Below are 23,812 nucleotides of genomic sequence, written 5' to 3' on the forward strand. Positions count from 1 at the left end.
ACCTCAATGTGAGACCTGAAACTACAGAAATCCTTGAAAAGCGCACAAGCAGCAACTCTTTTCTAGATACATCTCCTGAGGGAAGGGAAATAAAATAAACTACTGGGACTACATTAAAAAAAAAAAGTTTCTACACAGTGAAGGAAAAAAAAAACTAAAAGGCAACTTATGGAATGGGAAAAGGTATCTGCAAATGACATATCTGTTAAAGGGTTAGTATCCAAAATATATATATAACTTTAAAAACTCAACACACACAAAACAGAATAATCTAAAAATGGGCAGACCTGGATAGAAACTTTTCCAAAGAAGACATAGAGATGGCCAACAGATACATGAAAAGATGCTCAACACCACTTATCATAAAGGAAATGGAAATCAAAACTATAATGAGATATCACCTCACATTTCTCAGAATAGCTAAAATCAACAGTATAAGAAAAATAGGCTTTGGAGAGGACATAGAGAAAGGGGAACCCTCTTGTACTGTTAATGGGAATGCAAATTGGTGCAGTCATTCTGGAAAAAAGTATGGAGGCCCTCAAAAAGTTAAAAATACAGAACACTACTATGATCCAGCAATTGCACTACTAGGTATTTAGACAAAGTACACAAAAATATTAATTCAAAGGGATACGTGAGCCCTGATGTTAACAGCAGCAGTGTCAATAGCAAAATTATAAAAACAGCCCAAGTGTCCACTGACTGATGAATGGATAAAGAATACATGATGTATACACACAACCACACACACACACAATTAAGGATCATCAGATACATGTGATAAACCTCTAAAATGAGAGAGGGCCAATTGGGTGGCTTAGTTGTTAAGCATCCAATTCTCACTTTTGGCTCAAGTCACGATCTCACAGATTAGGCGATTGAGCCCTGTGTGGGGCTCCACACTTAGCAGGGAGTCTGCTTGAGATTTTCTCCCTCCGCTCTACCCCTCCCCAACCCTGCCGCTGGCATGTGCATGTATTCTCTCAAATAATACATAAATCTTAAAAAAATAAGATGAGAAATTTTTAAATCTTAATAATTGAGGTAGAAGGAAAAACAATTCAGAAAACAAAAAAAAATGTTTTTAAAAAGATCTAATTTTCTCAGAGAAATTCAAGAAGATATAAAAGCTACAAAACAAGATTTAAGAGGTCATGAAAAAGAACATTCAGAATATGAGAAAGTTAGAATCTCATTACCAAAATAAAAAAATTCAGAAGGACTGAAGATAAAGTCAAGAAAATAACCCCAGAGCTGGAGGAAAGAAAGAAGTTAAAATGTAAAAGAAACTGAAGATTAATCTAGTGAGATCGTAAATCCAACTATTAGAGATTTTAGAAGGTAAGACCAATGAAATGGAGAAAAGAAAATGATCAAAGAACTAATTCTAGAATTTTTCTGAGCTTAAACAAAGGGGGAAAGAGAGACAATATATTCCTAAACCCAGGAGTCTTCATAAAAAGACTCTGGTCAAGATGTTTTAGTAAATTCATGTTTTGAGGCATATAATGTACAGCAGTGACAGAGCACTCTAAAAAGCTACAGCTGGGATTAAATACAATCTAAACATATTTGTGGATCAGAATGGAACACAAGTATAAAGTCAGATGCAGGGCTGGATACAGAGCCTGCCTGTAATTTGGATCAGCAAGTAAACTGGGGTGGTTAGAATTTGACTTTCAAAGAATGATGAGACTAAAAGCAGTTTATAAGATATATAAGCTCATTACTTAAAACTAGAAGCCAAATTTCCCTACCTTTATCCTTCCCAATAATTAATTGCTCTCTAGGATTAGGGCACAGAGAATCAGGAAGATAGCCTCAAGAACAGAAACAGAAACAAGGCATTTACTGGCTCTACGGGTTGATCTTTGTAAAAGCTTCAGTATCATGGTGGGTCAGAAACTACCATTAAACTGAAAATATTCATGGTACCACTATTTTTAAGTGCTCTTAACTAAAAAAATCTGTGTCTCCATCAACAATACAGAAATTATTAGATAGATAAATGCTAAATAAATAAGTGATGTAGTCACATGCAATACAAATAGCACAAGACTGAAAGAAAATGTATTAAGTGGAACAAAAACAAAGTGCAAGAACCCAGACACAGTATTTACTTTATAACTCCATTTAATGTAATTAAAAAACAGGTAAAATCAATATATGCTTTTAGAAGTCAGAATTCTGGTTACTGAAAGGAGGGGAACTCAAAGATGGCTTCTGAAGATAGTTATTACTGTATTTCTTAAACTAGGATCAACTTACAATACATTTTTCAGTTTCTGAAAATGTAGTGAACTGAACAAAATACATTCTCCTGTAAGAGTGGTGTACTTGAGTAAAGAACTTAACAAATAAGTTACTGAAATTAAAAAGAAAAACTAAACAAGTGTGAGACTTACCACTGAACATAGTTGAAGACAGTAAATAAATTGGAAGATAGTATCAGGAACTCAGAACACAGAAAAGACAGATAAGGAGATAAAGACAGAGAAATTAAGAGATACGGAAGAAAGATTTGAGAGACTTTAGTATAGGTCTACCAGGAGTTGCAAAAGAAAACAACTCTAGAGAGACTGGGGATAGGATACTTGAAGAGGTAATTGTTGCTAATTTCTCTAAAATAGGGGGAAAAATGAGTTTTCAACTTTAAAGCACTGCTGCATATCTTGTATAAAATGAATAAAAATAAAAGTTCTACTGTAAACATTTAGGAGCTCAAGCTAAAGGGGAAAAAAACAGGGAGAAGAATAGAGGTACTGACAAACTCATTTTGCATAGTAGCTCATCAGAGAGCCTATGAGACATTGACAGAACAGCAATTACAGTTTTAAATGTATGATTCAAAGTCACAAGTAACAAACAGGAGTTCTGGGAGAGTGAGGGAAGGCAAGGAGCAGTTTAAGTGAGCTAAATCTTAACCTGTGTAGCAAAGAGTCAATAAAAAAAAAAACAAAAAAAAAACCAGTATTGAGGCTAGAGTAATGAAGAAACTTCAAAAAGAAAAAATAATGTACTATAGGAGGTGGAACTGAAAGCAGGAAAGATAGTAATGTTGCCTTTCTTTTTAAGTCCTTTTGTACTATTTGATTTCGCACCATGGTCATGTAGTATGTTAATTATATATCTCACAAAATAGGATAACAGAAAATGTTGGGCCTACAAAAAGTGAAGTTGCTGTTCCTAGCTACATAATAGAGGATGCTGATTCTCAGTCATTAAACAAAAGATATTACTTAAAATTTTAGCATTAAGTCCCCTGCTGCTGGCTCTAGGATTTAAATATCCCCATCTCAGAAACATGCACCCCTATGTTTAGAGCAGCATTATTTACAGTAGCCAAATTATGAAAGCAGCCTAAGTGTCTATCGATAGATGAATGGATAAAGAAGATGTGATACACACACATACTCTTATTATTCAGCCATAGAAAAGAATGAAGTCTTGGCATTTGCAAGAATGTGGATGGAGCTAGAGTGTACAATGCTAAGTGAAACAAGTCAGAGAAAAACAAATACCATGTAATTTCACTCACATATGGAATTTAAGAAACAAAACAAGTGAGCAAAGGGAAAAAGGGAAAGATAAACCAAGAGACTGACTCTTAACTATAGAGAACAAACTGATGTTACCAGAGGGGAGGTCAGCGGCAGGAGGCGGGGGTGAGGGGGGTGGGGGTGGGGAGATGAGTGAAATGGATGATGGGGTTTAAGGAGTGTGATTGTCATGATGAGCACCAGGTGATTAAAATAAAAACTTAAAAAAAAATTACATATAGCGATGTCTCGGTGGCTCAGCAGCTGAACGTCTGCCTTCGGCTCAGGGTGTGATCCTGGAGTCCTGGGATCGAGTCCTGCATCGGGCTCCCTGCATGGAGCCTGCTTCTCCTTCTGCCTATGTCTCTCTCTCTCTCTCTCTCTCTCTCTCTGTCTGTCTCTTGTGAATAATAAGTAAATAGAATCTTTAAAAAATTTACATATACAAAGAGACAGAGTAAAACACAGTTTACATAAAATTTCAATACTTGGTATCTGTTGTAATCTTGCTACTAAACAGTGACTGCTGGATTAAATGTAATAGATATTAAGGCAAAAGACAAGAATTAGGACCTTGGGGTTGGAGGAAGCAGAAAAAGGTATCAAACTAGGTTTTCCAGAAATGGCTGACATCCAAACTGAGTCTTAATGGAAAAAGAGTGTTAAGTAGGCCAAACAAGGGTACATTAACATTTAGAAGAGGACAGAAGCATATGGAAAGACAGGGAAAAGGGAGCTTAATATACTAAAGAACAGCAATATCCACTAGAACTTTTACATCATGTTAGAAACGTTCTTTATCTGTGCTGTCCAATATAGGAGTTGAGGAATAGATTTTAAATTTTTATTTAGTCTAATTAATTCAGTTTTGGGGGTGGGGGAGAACAACAAGAGAGGGTGAGAGAAAATCTCAAGCAGGCTCCATGCCCAGTGAGGAACCCAACATAGGGTTTGATCCCATGACCCTGAGACCATCATCTGAGTAGAAATCAAGAGTCAGACACTTAACTGACTGAGCCCCCAGGTACCCCCAGTTTTAATTAATTTAAACAGCCAAGTCTAGAGGCACCTGACTGGCTCAGTTGGTAGAGTGGGCAACTCTTGGTTGTGAATTCAAGCCCCATGTTGGGCGTAGAGCTTACTTAGAAATAAGTAACTAAATAAAAAAGTAAGATAAGGGACACCTGGGTGGATCAGCAGTTGAGCGTCTGCCTTTGGTTCAGGGTGTGATCCTGGAGTCCCAGGATCGAGTTTCACATCAAGCTCCCTCCATGGAGCCTGCCTCTCTCTCTCTCCATGTCTCTCATGAATAAATAAATAAAATCTTTAAAAAAAAAAGGTAAATAAATGAAATGTGAGGATATTTAAAAATAAATATGGGGTACCTGGACAGCTCAGTAGTTGAGTGTCTGCCTTTGGCTCAGGTTGTGATCCCAGGGTCCTAGGATTGAGTCCTGTATCAGGTTTTCTCTATATGTCTCTCATGAATAAATAAATAAAATCTGGGCAGCCTGGGTGGCTCAGAGGTTTAGCGCCACCTTCACCCAGGGTGTGATCCTGGAGACCTGGGATCGAGTCCCACGTCAGGCTCCCTGCATAGAGCCTGCTTCTCCCTCTGCCTGTGTCTGTGCCTCTCTCTCTGTGTCTCTCATGAATCAATAAATAAAATCTTAAAAAAATTAAATAAAATCTTAAAAATAAATAAATAACCATGTCTAGAAATTGAAAAAGAATGGCAAAAATAAGGAACATGATATGAAGAAAGGACAATGTGAAAGGCTGAGATATGAGCACAAGGCAGATAATGAAGGGCCCAGCATGTGTTGCCACATTGTTAATTTTTATTTATTTATTTTTAAAAGATTTTATTTATTTATTCATGAGAGACAGAGAGGCAGAGGCACAGGTAGAGGGACAAGCAGGCTCCCTGCAGGGAGCCTGATGTGGGACTTGATCCGGCACTCCGGGATCATGCCCTGAGCCAAAAGCAGACACTCAACCGCTAAGCCACACAGGCATCCCTGTTAATTTTTATCTTGAAAGTCAGAATGAAACATGTGAGGCCTCTAAGTAGTCAAGAGACAGGATTAGCTTTATACTGAGAAAAGAGCACTGAAGCTGCAAGTGGCATACAGAACAAATAGGGAAAGAATAAAGACACATGGGTAGAAAACCTGCAGAAACAGTGGAGAAAGAACAAGAAGATAAGTTTATGCAGAAGTTGACCTAAGAAGTATGGGATGGTTTTGAGTGATATAATACAATTAAATATAAATAATGATTAAATAGAGACATAGCTTCATCATTTTGAGAAGAATACAGATTTCTGGCTTGAAAAACTGAATGAATTAAACATTCACTGAGACAGAAAAAACAAAAATAAATAAGTAGCTCCATCTCAGCTTTTATAATTTGTTTCCAGTGGGAATTGTTAAACTATTCTCCAGTCTCTTTAAAGGAGAAACCAAGCATACCAGAAAATTGAGGTCAAAAGTCTTGGGAGCTTTTAGCTTAAATCACTGTTGACTATTCCCTTTCCTTCAGAGTCCACATATCCCTTTGTCATTAAATCTTCTGTTCATTCTACCTCCTCAAATTTTCTTCATTGTCTAACCCTAATTCATTATTTCTTCCCTGGATTACTTTAATGTCTCTTTTTAGTACCTTAATTATTCACATTTTCCCATTCCTAAATCAGGTAAGATTTATAAGAGTAGCATTAGGTGACAAAAGGAAACCAAAGTTTCAGATCTGTTCCTTCCCATTAGTATATTAGTATAACTGGCAAAATTACTCACTTTATTAGAACCTCAGTCTCCTCAATTATATGAGTACATTGAAGACAACTTTCTCACAGGCAGCTGAGAGGCTTTCATAAATTAACCCAGTATGTATTCAGAATACGTGAAACAATCTAATAATAATTTTATTATTGGTGGTGGTGTATTTATTGTAACTTTCTGTATATCAAATAGGATTGTATTCACAGAAGGCGATCATTAAATATTTGTGTGACGTGCAGTTGGTTTGGTTTAGGCTGTTATAAAATTACTTTTGAGATATTAGATGTATATAGAGAAATTGAAAAATACAACTTTTTCTAAGATTTAATAAAAGCTACCTTTTAAAGAGACATCTATTCATTTGTCAAATGAACTCTTTAGGACTCCAAGAATGAAAAAGATGAGAGCCCTCCTTTCTTCCTTGAGAACAGAGACTGTGTCTTACAGTTATACTGCCAGGATGTAAAACAGCTCCTAATATAGCTTCAGGATGCTTATAATTTAATAGAAAAGAAAACATGCACACAGATCATTTCGACTGGTGGTAGAAAATGACAAGCAGTTAAGAGAAGTTCAGATTAAACTCAGAGAAAGTGGTGACTATTCCCTGCTGTGATAACAAACTGACAGAGAAAGACGGGGGAAGAGATAAAAAAAAAAAAAAAAAAAAAAAGAAAAACAGAAGGAGAGAAGTTAGGAAGGGAAGAAATGAGATGAAAGTGAGGATACAAGGGCCAGGGAACAGTGAACAGAAGGAAAGGGCCAGATAAAGAATCTTGAATAATATGCTAAGGAGCCTGAATTTTATCATGAAAACAATGAATAACCTTTGGAAAATTTGAAGGGGAAATGACATGGTCATATATGTGTTTTAAAAAGTATTAATCAGGAAGAAATAGAATAAAAAGACTAGCAAAGGACAAAACTAGCCAGAGGGTCAATTATTTAAGATAGTGTTGCAAAAAGAAAAAATGCTACAAGGAGAAAATATGTTGCAGAGATATAATTCTAAAGATGAGTAAGATGTGATTGAAAATGCTGTGGTGGTGGTGGTGGGGGGACAAGAGAAAGTAAGCCATTAGTAATTATTTACTGGTTTCTGCCTTGACCAACTGAGTAAATGGATCACATCTATTACTTAGATATAGTGGTATAAAAAGGGTTTTGTTTTTGATTCCGAAGTAATCTCTACACCCAACATGGCTCAAACTCAGAACCCTGATATCAAGTCACACTTGGATTCTTAACCTAAAACATTTCCTTATATGCAGTTTCTATTAAAACTCACGGGGGAGTTTTTGCTCTCTATCTAAATTTCATTTACAAAGATTTCACATTTGAAATTTTTCACATTTCAAACACAAAGAATTATGGCACCTAGTCAGGCCTAAGTTCTTTTTGCATATAATCTTTCTGGTTTTGATAAAAAAAAGTTTTAACAAAGTTCAATGTGGAAACAGTATTATCATGCAGGATCAAAACTTAGTTTGCATCCTTTTTGGTCATAGATTAATTGCTCTTCTGCTTCAAAGGCAATATATTAAAAAATATATTACTCCTTTTGTTAGGAGTACTTTCAGTTTTATAGATTCAGGATTATCCTAAGGCTGTCTAGAAGTTTTCAGCTGATGATTAGGTAATTTAGGTGGAATAATGGATTTAACGCAGTTAGTTCTTCAATCTAATTTGTCAGGCCAAGGACTGTTAGGGCAGACTCTGACTTACCCCTTAACTAATAGGCTTTGAGTAAAATGTCTTGCTTCTAACCTTGTTTCACTTTGCCATAGGTTACAGATCAGTATAGTGAGGCTCTTTCTACCTTACTTTCATAAAATAAGGATTCATAGCACATATATAAAATAGTCTGAAATTCTTTAAGAAATCAGAATGCATTTTCAGGACTACTAACACCATACTAACTTTGGCTCATTTTCTCAAAAAAAAAAAAAAAAAAAAAAGTTTTCCATCATAAATATCAAAATAGAAGAGTGATGGTTTTGTATTGCAAGCAGGTCCCTGAAAATGATAAGGTTTATTTGACTTCAGTATGAATATTACAAAATTAAAAAAAATATCAAATTGAAGTAACTGTGTCCTGTGGTAACAATTAATAACCAAAAAAAGAAATAAGACACAAAGAAGCAAGCAGGCATGGGGAAGTGAAGAGCAATCAGTAGACAAATTATTCCATATCTTTTGTTATGAAAAAGGTTAAGAGATAAGATATACTGATGAAAGAAGAAATGCTGAGTCAAAATTGTTATCCTTAGATTATTCTTTAATGTCTACATATTTTTGTTTATTCTTTTTTTTTCTCAAGAAAAAGGGATAAGTGATTGGTAAGGTCAAGTATCAGAATAGCAATCTTTAAAAATCAAATCTGAAAAGTAAATGGAATGAAGAAAGTTAAAATTATAATATTCTTTTTACTGAATTAACTTCCTCAACTTAGGTCCTTCTAATGTTAAATTTATAGAATTCTGTGAAACGTGCCTTCATCCATATGCTTACAATAAAATCAGTTGTCTTGGCTTCTGAGGGTTGTTTTCCTATGGCAGAAAATGCTAGTTAAAAAGAATAAGAAACAAAGCCAAACTGAGGGGTTATTGGACAAGATCAGCAATTTTGACCAAACCTCCAGACATAATCAGTTGGCATTTTTTTCAACCTCTAATCTAGCTTAAAACAGTACATTGTAAGTTCCTTGAAATTAATCAATGGAAGTTAAACAAGAAAGACTTGACATTTTGGAAACATGCATCAGACTCCTCTAACACTGAAGCAAACTGCTTTTATTTATAATCTTTCCTTTTTAAAAATGTGATTTTCTCTTTCCTCCTTATCAATCTCTTAAACTGCTAGACTACTACTGCAGATTAAAGGATAAAGGGACACCTAGATGGGTATTAATGAGATAATTTTTAGAAATTTTCCAAATTTCACGTTCTACCTAAAACTGAAAAGGGGAAGCCAAAGAACTTATGAATACCAAAACAACAAGCTTTTCATTACATAGTAGGACATTGTTCTATCAAATATTTCTTGAAATCAGTGGACTACTTTCAAGCCATTGATTAATCTTTGATTACTATGATCATGAATGCCACAACCACAACCAATAATGATAATAATTTAATTTTCACAACCCCAAAAGGTAAATGTATCTTCATTTTAGAGATAGTTAAGATACAGAGAAGTTAATTAACTTGTTCAAATTTACAAAACAGTGGCAGAGATTTTATCTCTAGTTTTGACCTATGTATTTTTTTAAAAAGATTTACTTATTCATGAGAGACACAGAGAGAGGTAGAGGCATAGGTGGAGGGAGAAGCAGGCTCCATGGAAGGAGCCCAATGTGGGACTCGATCCTGGGACTCCAGGATCACGCCCTGAGCCAAAGGCAGATGCTTAACTGCTGAACCACCTTTAAAAATATTTAAATTTTTACTACATACAATTATTTTTAAATTTCAGAGACTTTCAAAGACCACCAATATTCCATGTTCAGTACACAACCAGCAATCAACTTAAAAAAATTTTTGTACATTTACATCAAGTTGAGTACTGTGCTAAAAAGCGTATGTGTACAAGGGGGTGTTTACCAGCAGAGGCACAGTATGTAAAGAGGGGAAGAGATGCATAAGGTATTAAATACTCCATTGTTGTGAAACCTGAAAAAGAAAAAGGTATCAATGGAAGTATAAACTGAATTTGGGATTACAAGAGATTCATCAGCATAATGTTTCATAATGAAAACAAAACTGGAAGTCTTTTTTTTTTTTTTTTTAAACATTTTTATTTATTTATGATAGTCACAGAGAGAGAGAGAGAGAGGCAGGGACATAGGCAGAGGGAGAAGCAGGCTCCATGCACCGAGAGCCCGACGTGGGATTCGATCTCGGGTCTCCAGGATCGCGCCCTGGGCCAAAGGCAGGCGCCAAACCGCTGCGCCACCCAGGGATCCCAAAACTGGAAGTCTTAAACTTTAAATATTGACATTGTTTTCAACTGATTTTGAGATTATTAGAAAACATTTTCAGAAATCAAATAGAGGTAGCTAAGGCACTGGGGTGGTACAGCCAGTTAAGCGTCTTTCCGCTCAAGTCATGATTTCAGGATCACGGATCAAACCCCATGTTGGGTTCTGCACTCAGTACAGAGTCTGCTTAAGACTCTCTCTTCCTGGGATGCCTGGGTGGCTTGGTGGTTGGGTGTCTGCCTTTGGCTCAGGGCCTGATCCCAGATTCCCAGGATCGAGTCCCATGTCGGGCTCCCTGCATGGAGCCTGCTTCTCCCTCTGCCTGTGTCTCTGCCTCTCTTTGTCTCTTATGAATAAATAAATAAAATCTTAAAAAAAAAAAAAAAAAAAAAGACTCTCTCTTCCCTGGGACGCCTGGGTGGCTCAATGGTTGGGCATCTGTCTTCAGCTCAAGGTGTGATCCCGGAGTCCCGGGATTGAGTCCCACATTGGGCTCCCTGCATGGAGCCTGCTTCTCCCTCTGCCTATGTCTCTGCCTCTCTCTGTGTGTCTTGCATGAATAAATAAATGAAAATCTTAAAAAAAAAACAAAACTCTCTCTGCCCCTCCCCTCCATGCACCAGTTCTTTCAAATAATCTTAAAAAAAAAAAAGGACATCAAATACAAGTAGCTCATAATTCTGATGTAGCACACAATATGTACCAGATAATTTTTTAATGGAAGGAAAAGATATTTAGAGATTTATATATATAATATCTTTTAAAGGAATGTATGAGATACTGTATGGAAGCTCAAAGGAACAGTCAGCTCACTGGGAATCTGAAGAGGGGGAGATCACCAAGGAGATGATATATATATATATTTATCCCAAACACCCTGTAAAATGTGGCCATTGTTAATTCTCTGCAAATAATTCTCTCTCTCTCACACACACACTCATGCCTGCACATGTGTGTACACACGCAGAGACTCTGTATTCAAATCCTACTTCCAATGCTTTCTCTGTGACTAAGATTTCTGACTTGCTACGTTCAGAGTAAGATAACATACATTCCTCTTTGGTACCCATTAATGACATGTTACACTTCTGACAAGTATCCAAGAATACATAACCTTGAAATGTATTCTATTAAAAAGTAAAAAATCTTGGCAGGCTCCAGTGAGGCATGTCTAGGTTCCTTTCCCACTCAGTCACTGGTGAGACTTTTGAGTTTATTATCACCTCATCAGTATGTTTGTCAGCTGCTAATGGTGAGAGAAGACTAAGCCACTTACTAACAGAACTTTCTGACTTTTCTAAAGCAAAAGTAAACCCATGACAGATGGATACTTTTTAGGCCTACCATACCCATTTATTCATTTTAATTTATTGGATCAATTAACTCAATTCTGAATAGGCAACAACTAACACTAGATATGTGATTAAATGGGCACCATTCAAATACTCTATTGTCACTAAGAGCAAAAAAGTTATGATGTAAGCTGGCAGAGTTAAAAGCACTAAACCTACCTTTGATATAATGCTAATACTTGGGTTTAAGTCTGGCAGAGACTGAGAGAAGAAATTCAGAAGGTAAAACAGCAGAAGTGAAATCCTGGTAAAGGCAGTGAAGTGTCCTAGGAAACAGAAAAGCTAACAATATAGGCTTTAAGATATTAAGTAGTTACATGTTGCAACTGTAAATGAGGGATATGTGTGGTTTTTTGGTTTGTTTGTTTTCAGAGAGGACAACAACAGCAATCATTCCTTCTAAGCAAAATATTTTCCCAATGCCTTTTTTATTTTGGAATGTGGGTTCAGGTCTTCAATTTTTCTCTGGGTAAAATGTGGCCACAGTTAAATCTCTAACAAATCTAATCACTAACTAATTTGTTACATTTTCTGTCCATACTCAGAAAGAAAATTTACTTGAAGAATACTGAGAAAACAGATTTTAGACATAAACATAAGAGAATATATTCTAGACAGGGCTGTGTTTTCCCTACTGCATTTGATTCCCTACATACAGTTTATAGTATGCATAGAACAACAAGCTTTGAAGTCTTCTTCAAATGGTGTGACAGTAAAAGAATCATAAACATTGACCATTTCTTTACATTGAAATATAGTTTTATTCATTTACATATACATCATTAGTATACAAATGTGCTTTGAAAAGTTACAATATGTAAATGTAAGTAGATTTTATCTTCAAAATTAATAGCTTACCATGGCAGGAGGGAAAGCTGATACTCAAAGTGAAGGCAGAATACATTGTAAGGAACTGTAACTGTGGTACCGCTGGTTGTAAGTTTTTGTTTCTCCTATTACCAGCCTCATAATTCAAGCCATCAAGTGTGCTGACATTCAAATTAGAAATCTTCTACACTCCATACTTATGTCCAAAATTATTTTTCAAAGTTAAATATTCATATTCTTCATTATATATATATATCAACTTGGGCTCTTGTTTTTAAGATACAAAATTATGTTACAAATGTAATTTTCCTATTGTGATGCTGAAGAAGCAATAAGAAGAAAGATGCAAGAGCTAGTAGGTTTCTCAATTCCTAGAGTTTTCATCAATCTACTACTAAGGCATACAAACTTAATATTTAATCAGCAAGACTAAGGAAAATTAGATGTGAAAAATGAAGTCAGAGATTACTGAATTAATCTAGCAAAATCATAGATAGTATGGCTGTTCTAAAATGGGCAAACTGGGTGCCTGGGTGGCTCAGTTGGTTAAGTGTCTGACTCTTAGGTTTTAGCTGATCTCAGAGTCATAGAATCAAGACCCACATTGGGCTCCATGCTCAGCAGGGAGTCTGCTTGAGGATTCTTTCTCCCCCCTCCCTTTGCCTCTAAAATAAATAAATAAATCTTAAAAATCTTGAAAAATAAAATGGGTAAACTGAGTTTGGCAAACTGGAAACTGGAAAACAAAGTTAGAAATAAAAATTTAGAAAACATAAATATACTCAAAATGGAAAAATGTGTTGAGGCAAGATGTAGCAGCTTTCTTAATGAAAAAAATTCAGATATGGAAAACTTTATCAGTTGAGAAGAGGCGAACCTAAAAGTAACTGCTGAGAATTGTGGAATTAACATTAGTAAAGATGATTATACTGGAACTCAACACCCATCTTTCTGGAAGGGGGTTAGTATAATGAGTGCTTAATTCTTAGCAATTTCTACAAGTACTAGATCTTATAAAGAGGGGAAAAAAGATAAACCAGTAGTTTTGTTTTTTTCTCACTGAAAACTGTACACATGAGGATAAATGAATATGGATGTTGCTTGACATGTTGGAAAGAATCCATGGGCAATTCTAGTTACAGATCTAGTTCCAGTTCTGTCACTAAATTGGCCTTTTGACTATGCACAAATTACTTAGCCATTCTGAATGCCTCTTTCCTTAAATGTAAATTAAAAGAATGGAAAGGAAGAGAGGAAGCCAACATGTGCTGAAGAGTCCACTATGTACACTACACATTCTTATTTTCACATGTTGATGATCCTCAACGTTATGTTTACAGTATCTTTGTGAATTAGTTAGTATTCTATTTTCATAAGTGATGAAAGTCGATTGAAGGAGACTAATCTGCCCAAAGTCACACCTATAGAATAGGCAAGAGAGAATATGTGCTCAGCTCTATGTGCCTCTGAAGTCCACGATTTAAAAAAAAAAAAAAAAAAAGAATGCATTAACAGCTTCAAAAGGTGTCAGTAACCTTAATTCTCCATGGGTTTCTAATTAGAAACAAGCCATCCCTTTTGCCTTTTTCTTACTGAAGACCTTTCTTCTGACATACTGACCTAGCTCCCTGACAGGTTCTTCCTGCCCCAATTTCTCTTCTCCCTCATCTACTTACCATTTTGTGACCAGAGTGATCTGCCAAAGAGATACAAACTTGCTTTTATATTCTTGCATAAAGGCTCAAAATATAGGGCCAAAAACTTCGGAATGTTTTCCGTGTTGCTTCCAACTTCCGCTCCTAACCTCATTATTCCAGTCATAATAAGCTACTCACTATTGCCCATTATCAAAAGATTAAAAGGACTAGTAGAAGACAAATAAGTACAAGAGTGAGGTATCACACAGCCAAAGGGAGGAGATAGCTTTAAGGGAAAAAAGGAATGGTGGGAATTAGTAGGGTAGCAAATACTACAGAGCATCTATATAGAATGAGGACAGTTTGCTCCTTAACTTCTGTTAAGTAAACAAATTCTGCAATTTCATTTTTTAAAATATTTTTTTATTTTATTTTTATTTATTTATGATAGTCATACAGAGAGAGAGAGAGAGAGGCAGAGACACAGGCAGAGGGAGAGGGAGAAGCAGGCTCCATGCACCAGGAGCCCGACGTGGGATTCGATCCCGGGTCTCCAGGATCGCGCCCTGGGCCAAAGGCAGGCACCAAACCGCTGCGCCACCCAGGGATCCCAATTCTGCAATTTCATACTGAAAAGGGTGTATTTCCAGTTAGGTATTTTCCCCCAAATGTAGATTAGAAATTCCTATAATTCCAAACACTGTATATGACAAATTCAAGTATCAAAAACTTTAACAGTTGAGACCTAAGCCCCTCACTACATCAAACAGGTAGACAGGGACATTTATTTACTCTCCCAATAACAAACTTGGAAGAAGAGGACTGGCTTCTTCTCAAAGCATTAAAACACAGAAACTTCTCTGATCATTGGTTCTAAAAAGATTAGCATTGCTGAACATGATATGGAAAGAACCCCTTATTTGTAGGAATATACTATTAATGTAGTAATGATTCTTAGTCTTTAATTTTATTAGCAAAAAATGAGAGAAGTGCTTAGTACCATCTCGTTGGGGCAGTGAATTCAATAAACTTATGGAAGAGAAGTAGGAACTGTTAAAGGAAGATAAATATTTATTATGTAAATACACAAGTGTTATTTATAAAATCTTCTAAAGCAACTACATACTTTCCCAGTGTATCACCTAAAGCCACGGGCAAAAGATATTCTATTTAAAGTGCCCATAGAGAATATTCATGCTTTACAACATGCTTTAGAGGTCTTAAGTTTCTAGGAATAAAGGTGCTTTACCTTTATTTATTTTTTTAAAGATTTTATTTATTTATTGAGACATAGAGAGAGAGAGAGGCAGAGAGAGAAGCAGGCTCCATGCAGGGAGCCTGACGCGGAACTCGATCCTGGGTCCCCAGGATCACGCCCGGGCTGCACAGGTGGCACTAAACCGCTGCACCACCGGGGCTGCCCGGTGCTTTACCTTTAAATTATACTCTAAAGTGAACCAGATAATTCAAAGCAGAAGCGGCATTTACTACACCGACAATTTGATGTATAACTGATGAAATAAAAACCATCACTGACAATCAAGTTCCACTGGGTATATGTGTAGTAGGCAACTGCTACTTTCACAAGGGATACCTGTCTCATATAAGAATATGTAGCAAAAGAAATTTAAGCTTGAGATAAAGTTACATATGTTTACAGCCAAGTGAAGGTCAACTGTTTTGTATTAAGTGTTAGAGGAAAAAGGACTGAGAAAATAGCAATAAATTTAGCTTGATAACAGTAGGTATAAAAGGCAATCAAGTAGAGTTAGTACTTCTTATTTGTGGTAGTTAGATTATATAAAGTAGTTGCAAATACTGAATTAGCAAATACTGAACTTCTGCTTCTAAGGGAAGTACCGTGTTAAGTTTGGGTAAGTATCCAGTTACAAGATTTTCATCAACCAATCAATACATAACTATATTTTATGTGTGTTCTTGTTAAAAGGTATCTTATTAGGGATGCCTGGGTGGCTCAGCGGTTGAGCATCTGCCTTTGGCTTAGGGAGTGATCCCAGGGTCCTGGGATCAAGTCCCACATTGGGCTCCCTATATGGAGCTGGCTACTCCCTCTCCCTATGGCTCTGCCCCTTTTTCTCTCTGTCTCTCATGAATAAATAAGTAAAATCTTTTTAAAAAGAGATATCTTATTAAATATATATTATTAATCTGTTAACATCAAACTCATCACCAACAACACTGTATCTCATGCCTGAACGGAGGTTCACTAACACACGTAGTTTCTCCATAAGGTCCATCACAGCCTTGTGTCTTAGGAACACTGAATGACACTTTGTGCAAAAATGGGAAACATGTGGCTAAAATAGAGTGTGCAAAGGATACCAGTTTACAGTTTGGGAGCTAAAACAAGAAGGCAAAACATCACCTTGTTCAACCTCAGCTGGTGATGGGCATGTAGGGTGAGTCAAAAGTTTTGCCACTCTGCCAATGTCCAAAAATGACTGTAAAAGTGTCATGAAAACTGATATCAGAGTTATAAGTAAATTTTAGCAGGTAGGTGAATTTGCAGAATCATGAATAAAGAAGGTTGATTATACTGGTTTCTCAAATTTATTAAATGAAAACAAACCTTAATTTCCTACCCAGTTAGTCAATCCTGATTCCTCTTAGAGTGACTATGATCTGAAAGGGGTCACTTTTTCACTTTCAGTGAAGTTTCCACTTTTAGTTTAGAAAATAAGCAGGTTATGTAACTGCACATCAAGAAACTAAATGGATAACAAAATACCTATTCACTATGCTTCAATCACGTCACTATAACTTCCTGAATCAGAACATGTAAATAAAACTGTAGATAAAATCAGTAAATACTGAGTTTAAGAACAGATCCGAAGAAGAAATTGGAATTTGTGATTTTTACCTCCTTGAATTATAATCTATGATAAGGATTCCCTTTTGCCAATTGTTTTCTTTTTTTTTAAGATTTTATTTATTTATTCATGACAGACACACAGAGCGAGAGAGAGGCAGAGACACAGGCAGAGGGAGAAGCAGGCTCCATGCAAGGAGCCTAATGTGGGAATCGATCCCAGGTCTCCAGGATCACACCCCGGGCTGAAGGTGGCACTAAACCACTGGGCCATTGGGGATGCCCCCCTTTTGCCAATTGCAAGGTGGAATCATTCTTAGAGGATTCTTAAGATGGAAAGGCTCAGAAAGGTATTGGTTTGATTCCTTGTCATCCATATTCTTCCAGCAACTATAACAGTTTGACTATATATATGAATACTCTACCACTGATTTCATGTAGACAACATCGTCTCTAAGAGAACTAAAAAAACTACTGTGCTCAGTAGTCAGAGAAGGAGAAGAATTTACTAAGTAGAGATATGGAGAAGTGGCATCTTAATAAATTCCTAAAGTTTTGTTTCTTTTTTTTTTAATTTTTATTTATTTATGATAGTCAGAGAGAGAGAGAGAGAGAGAGAGGCAGAGACACAGGCAGAGGGAGAAGCAGGCTCCATGCACCGGGAGCCCGATGTGGGATTTGATCCGGGGTCTCCAGGATCGCGCCCTGGGCCAAAGGCAGGCGCCAAACCGCTGCGCCACCCAGGGATCCCAAATTTCTAAAGTTTTGAAAAGAGATACTGAGAGTTTGCTTTTCTATTACAAAGTCCTATGAGTGAACACAGCTATAGTAAGGAGTCTGAGAAATATAGGGCAGATTTTTTTTTTTTTTTAATTACCATTCTAAGAAGGGCAATGGGTATTATCAGTAGTGGTAAAAAAACAGTAGAGTAACATTTCCGCTCCTTCTCTCCATTCTTTCAAAAACACTTATATGCCATGCAATATCTTAGCAATGTACTGGAAATTAGAGAATAAAACGATATGCAGCATTAATAAATTCAGGATCTATATGGAAGAGACTATAGGTAAAGAAGCAAATAAAATACAATGTGTTCCATCTGTAATATCTCTAAACTGGAAACAACCCAAATTTCTATGGTTGAATGGATAAATTGTGGTATAGTCATGGACTGGAATACTACATAGCAGTGAGAATAAATGAACTCGAGCTGTATGTAGATGTAACAGTAAGCAAGAAAGAGATTGTGAAGATCTAAACATACTGTACTAAGAAAAATATTTTTGTGTAGGAGTGATATGAAGAAAGGAAATACAGACACTGAAGGATTTTGCGTCGAAGATTCACCATATCCAAACTATATGCCAAGCATTATGGTGGGCATTATGAAGCATGTATTATAATGAGGCAAGGCCACTTAGGAGGCAATTAAGGAAATTCAAGCAAAAATAATCATGAAGGTACAAATTATAGTAGTGACAGTTGCGCTAAAAAGAAAAGGACACGGGAAATCAAGTATTTTAGAGTGAAAAGGACTGGGTGCTAAAATGGTTGTGAGCAACGGAGGAGTCAAAGATGAGCCCTAGAATCATTCCAGAAGGAGCAGAAAGCATTTTTTTCTTTGTAGTATCTGTGTCACATTACACAGTATGTGTGTCCTTTCTGTAAGGACAGAAAACAAAATAAACTTACTCTTTAGTGTTAGCCAAGCCTTGCAGCCACATAAAAAAATTCTGAACTAGAAATTATAAGAGTTGCCAAAAATATTTTTGAATATTCTATAAATTGGCTAGTTCTTCCATATCACATAGGTAGAATGGGATACAAATAGAACACTGCAGACCTGCTGCATAATTGTGTATGTTGCAATCTACATGTAGAAACTATGTTTATAGATAAGGCAGTATTATGGGCAGGCTGACCTTATAAGGAAAATACTTGAAAACCACCCAGGTGTTATAATATCTTCAAAGGGTTAGAATGCTGGTCACCAGAACTCATGATAAACAACCTAAAGAACATAGTAATATATCCATTAATTTAGTGCTGCTCTAACTATAGTAAACAAGTGAAATAATATAAAAGAATGTTCTACATTTGAAGAAGTATTATTAAATGAAACTCTTTTCAGTAAGACAGAATGCAATGTGTGTATGTGTATATTACATGTTTAGATATTTTGCTAAATTGAGCAAAGGGGGCAGCCCCGGTGGCGCAGCGGTTTAGCACCGCCTGCAGCCCAGGGCATGATCCTGGAGGCCCTGGATCGAGTCCCACGTCGGGCTCTCTGTATGATGCCTGCTTCTCCCTCTGCCTGTGTCTCTGCCTCTCTCTGTCTCTATGAATAAATAAATAAAATCTTTAAAATAAATAAATAAATTGAGCAAAGGTCATCCAAAAACTCATGGGAGAAATAGGTAGCAAGTTAGCTCTAGAATAACTTACACTGCTTGAGTATGCTTCTGAATATGAATTCTTACGACATTTCAAGAAAAGTCTAGAGAATAATTAGATCAATATCTTACCAAGTTAATTTAAATTGCCTAAAATGATGTTCAATTCTCTTAGATATAAAAAGAGGGACTTTCATAGCTACACCTTTGGTTGTGTTAGTAAGTAATTTCTCTTTTATAATTGCTGGCCATCCAAAGTGGCAGAGAGTAGATTGGGTAATCTGAAGTACTCCCAAGGAAACTGATAGAAAAAAGATGAAAATTAGTATAGAGGATATAAAATTTTATTTTATTAATTTTTAAAAAGATTTTGTTTATTTATTCATGAGAGAGAGAGAGAGAGGCAGAGACACAGGCAGAGGGAAAAGCAGGCTCCATGCAGGGAGCCCAATGTGGGACTTGATCCCAGGACCCCAGGATCACGCCCTGAGCTGAAGGCAGACACTTAACAGCTGAGCCACCCAGGCGTCCCAGGATATAAAATTTTAGAAGGCAAAAAAAAGAATTGCATTTCGTTCGGATCTCTTCAATTCTTTGGACTTGGAGCCCTATGCCCAAGGCACAGAAAACTCTAAGGACAAACTTGCCAAAGCAGTCTTTTCTAATTTGGCATCTTTGACAAAAAAAGTTTCATGAAATCTTTGAGGTACAAATGATTTAGAAGTAAAACCTAGTGAAGTGAATTTGTAAGAAACATGAAACATTTAAATATATTGTAGTGATGTACTCGTTATTTTATTTATTTTCTCATATTTTAGTTTTTTAAGTAATCTCTATACCCAATGTTGGACTCGAACTCATAACTCTGAGGTCAAGACTTGCATGCTCTACTAACTGGGCCAGCCAGGTACTCTTGTATTTGTTATTTTAAAAAGCTAATATTCCTTTGTATAAATAAATAAATAAATATATATATAAATATATATAACAATTCAAAATATCTTTACAGAATTTCCCAGAAGCTATCACTGGCTAAATTTTAGTGGCTTTTAAGGACATCCCATTGACTGACACACAAACATACACACACCCCAATGCAAGACTGCAAAAGACATGCCTGACAACATATGAACCTGGCCAAAGGACTGCTTGAATCAGCCATAGCTTCTGAATAAGTGTTTTGTTCAAAGAAGCACTATAACAGCTCCTGTGTGTGTGTATATACAGATACATATTAGTTTCCAACTCATGTTCATTTTTTTCACTGTCTGGTAACATAAGAGAAGTCACTGTCACAAAAATCAGGCCAGGATAAAGGCCTCCTTCCTGGTAAACTAAATGGTTCACCTCTGCCTCTATATTCACATTTACATAGAGTGGAATAGATAACAGACATTTTGTAACTAAGTTTTATCCCTCTAACATTACCTCTCAGGATTTCATAGTACAGAAGTAACTCTGGCAGAAAGAATGAAAGAAATCTAAAAGAACTTATTATTTACAAAAATGTGTCAAATGCTGGCCACTGTGTATATGCTTTTCCATACAATTTCTTATTTCAGTTTCCTAAATCTACAAAACAGCATTTACCAGTTTCATATACATACATGAGGAAATTGAGATCCAGAGTAAACTAAATATTGAAGGTCACACAGGGCACATTAAATTTAGTTTTATCACAACATTAAGGAAATACTTAAAATATTATATAGAAGTAATACATTCTCATGGTTAAATTTTTTAAAAATTATTTTTATGTATGTAGAGTGAAAAATATCCCTCTAACCCTTGTCCATCATTTTGTACCTTCACTGATCCAGAAAACAGCAAGTGTGTGTGTGTCTGCATATGTACATTCCCATGCTTCCCTCTTTTCAACAAATGGCAGCATACTATACACATTGTTTTCCATTTTGCTTTTTTCATTTAATAATATCAGCTAGCATTTCAGATGCATATGCTATCTAACCCTACAATTCTACTTCTGGGCCTTTATTCTACAGATACACTTGCATACATGCAAAATACTTTTGTATAGGGGTATTTGTATCTTTATACAAATTTTATATTATTACAAATTTATTACTGTTTTGTAGCACTGTATTTAAAATAGCTAAGTATTAGAAGTGACTTAAATGCCCAACAATGGAGAACTCATTGAATATAGTACCATGGAATACTCTTCTGCTGGAGTAGAAAGAGTAATGATATGGAAAGATATCTCAAATATAAAACTAGGTCAGCAAAAGTTTAGAAGATGGGTAATGTACAGTATGCCTGATAGTGTGAGGAAGTATACTCTCTCATATACAGCTGGTGAAAGCATATGTGGTAAAACCTTTGTTGAGAACAATTTAACAACAAGGTACTAAAATAAAATACACATTATGTTTTGAGTCAAATTCCATTAAAGAATCTAGCCTAGAGAAATATGCTTACATGTGAAAAGATGCACATAAAATAATGTTCTCTGAAGTTTGGCTGCAATACTGCAAAACTGGAAATGATCTAAATGGCCTTCAACAGAGAAATAATTTTTAAAATAGTATAACATCTATATAATGGAACACTAACCAGTTGCTAAACAGAATATAACAGATCTTTATGTTGACATTAAAAAATAACCATGATATATTCTTCAGTTAAAATACAAATTGCAGAACAATCTAATATTTCATTTACATACATAAAATCAGAAAAACACATGTAAAATGAAATAAGAACCCTACCCCCACTACAAACATACGAACAGACACACAAGTATTCTATATGCTTTCCCATTTCTACTGAATAAAGACCTGCTACTTTGAAAATGAAAATTTGTTATAGTTAAGTAAAAACATGCAGATTTAAACACACCAAGAATATCTCTGTGGTGGCCACAAGTTTAAACACAATAATCACATTAATAAAATTCCAAGTCCTTTATTTTCTAACATTAAAACTCAATTTGTGATGTTTCAGTGGTGATATGAAAATGTCATATGTAGGAACCTAAATGGAAGATGAAACCTGAAATAATACCTCATTACAATAAATGCTTGTGATAAAATCCAAGTGATACTTTTAGTAACATAAATATATAGGACTAACTAGCTATATGTATGCATGGACACTAATTGGTAAATTCCTTGAGAAAAGAACAGGTATCCCATAAAGCACCAGAGACTGTTCTGCATACCTAAAGGACTTAGAACATAAATGGCAAAAAAACAATGTTAAGAAACAGAAATTCTGTAATACAGAAACTCAATCTGAGTCATGTAATAAGAAGCAATCATCTGTTTGGGGTTTTTGTTTGTTTGTTTGTTTGGGGGGTTTTGAACCAGTAACCAGATCAGAGATGGGGTAAATGATTTAAATTTTTTCTTTTCTGGGTAAAGCAAAGCAGAAAGCTAACAAATAAAGACGCAATGCTATCCTTAAAGCACACATGCAAAACTACACCCATATATAACATAAACAATATGGGATAAATTAAACATCAAAATTGTTTCTTAAATTATAATCTTAGCATAACTGGATAATATCACTGTTGACTTTTAGAAATAGGCAAACAGATACTAACCTGACATTAAGGGATGAAAAATGAAGAAAATCATCATGATGGAATAGAAAATAGCAGAAATAATAAGACAGCAATCATAAAGCCAGCATTAGTAAGTTCAAAAGTCAGGAACACGGAAGAAACATGGGCTTAAAATTCTTTTCTTTGGGAATTCTCCTCTTTTTTGTTGGGAAGGACATATTCTGACAATTATTCCCACAGAGGAAATGCTTTTCTATAAAGTCTTTCTCAAAATTATAAAGAGATGAGAATTACACAGTAAATGTTTGGCAGTTAACCTTGGAGAGACTGTTGCTTGAAGCAGCTATACCCAAACACTAAGCTTCTCAGCAAACAGGGCCTGCTGTGGCCCATAAACTAATCTCTGTGGAGGGCCCCACTGAGAATACCCACATGTTCTACAGCTAGTGCTAACACCCCTTTCAATCCTCCAAAGGGTCACTTGCAACTCTGTAGAAATTGCCAGTTTCTCTTGGCTCCAGAGACAGCTTCACCTGCAGGGTTTCATTTTTCTGTTTGACACCTTAACGTTGATTTTCCTATATAATACAAAAGAGCCCTCTCCAGTGCTTCTCACACAATTACACAATCACTCCATTGTAACTTGGGAGAGGATTAATGATTGGGTTTTATTTGATTGTAGTTTTGATTAATCCTGACTTTAATTTGTGACCTTTGCTGGAATCCCAAGGGCTGAGAATTAGAAAATGCACACTGTACCACTGTACTCTGAGTAGTCTAAGCGTGCCAATTTATTTCATGCCTCATTAGCCACAAAAGCTATGAAATTTTAGTCCAAAACAGCTTCACATTTTTTCAGGGTATGGGTACAAAATTCTGTAAGCTTTTCATTCTGATTTGAATATAGCAAGCCAATAATTAAGTCTATCCTGATTATAC

The 23,812-nt window shown here is 35.8% G+C and overlaps 1 protein-coding gene across 20 annotated transcripts in view; it reads right to left on the reverse strand.

The window, feature by feature from the left end:
* Nucleotides 1-23,812, reverse strand: part of ERC1 (ELKS/RAB6-interacting/CAST family member 1) — a 539,792-nt gene that overhangs the window by 211,834 nt on the left and 304,146 nt on the right. Inside the window, exon 17 of one of the 20 annotated variants that reach the window (XM_038576368.1) lies at nt 9,811-9,996. The exons of the other annotated variants lie outside the window; for them this stretch is intronic. Within the exon in view, the coding sequence (XP_038432296.1) occupies nt 9,924-9,996 (73 nt within the window). The 3' untranslated portion in view covers nt 9,811-9,923. Of the gene's footprint in view, nt 1-9,810; nt 9,997-23,812 lie in introns of those variants that run through there. 20 annotated transcript variants of the gene reach the window in all.

The sequence above is a fragment of the Canis lupus genome, chromosome 27 (genome assembly GCF_011100685.1).
Source record: "Canis lupus familiaris isolate Mischka breed German Shepherd chromosome 27, alternate assembly UU_Cfam_GSD_1.0, whole genome shotgun sequence".
NCBI lineage: Eukaryota > Metazoa > Chordata > Mammalia > Carnivora > Canidae > Canis > Canis lupus.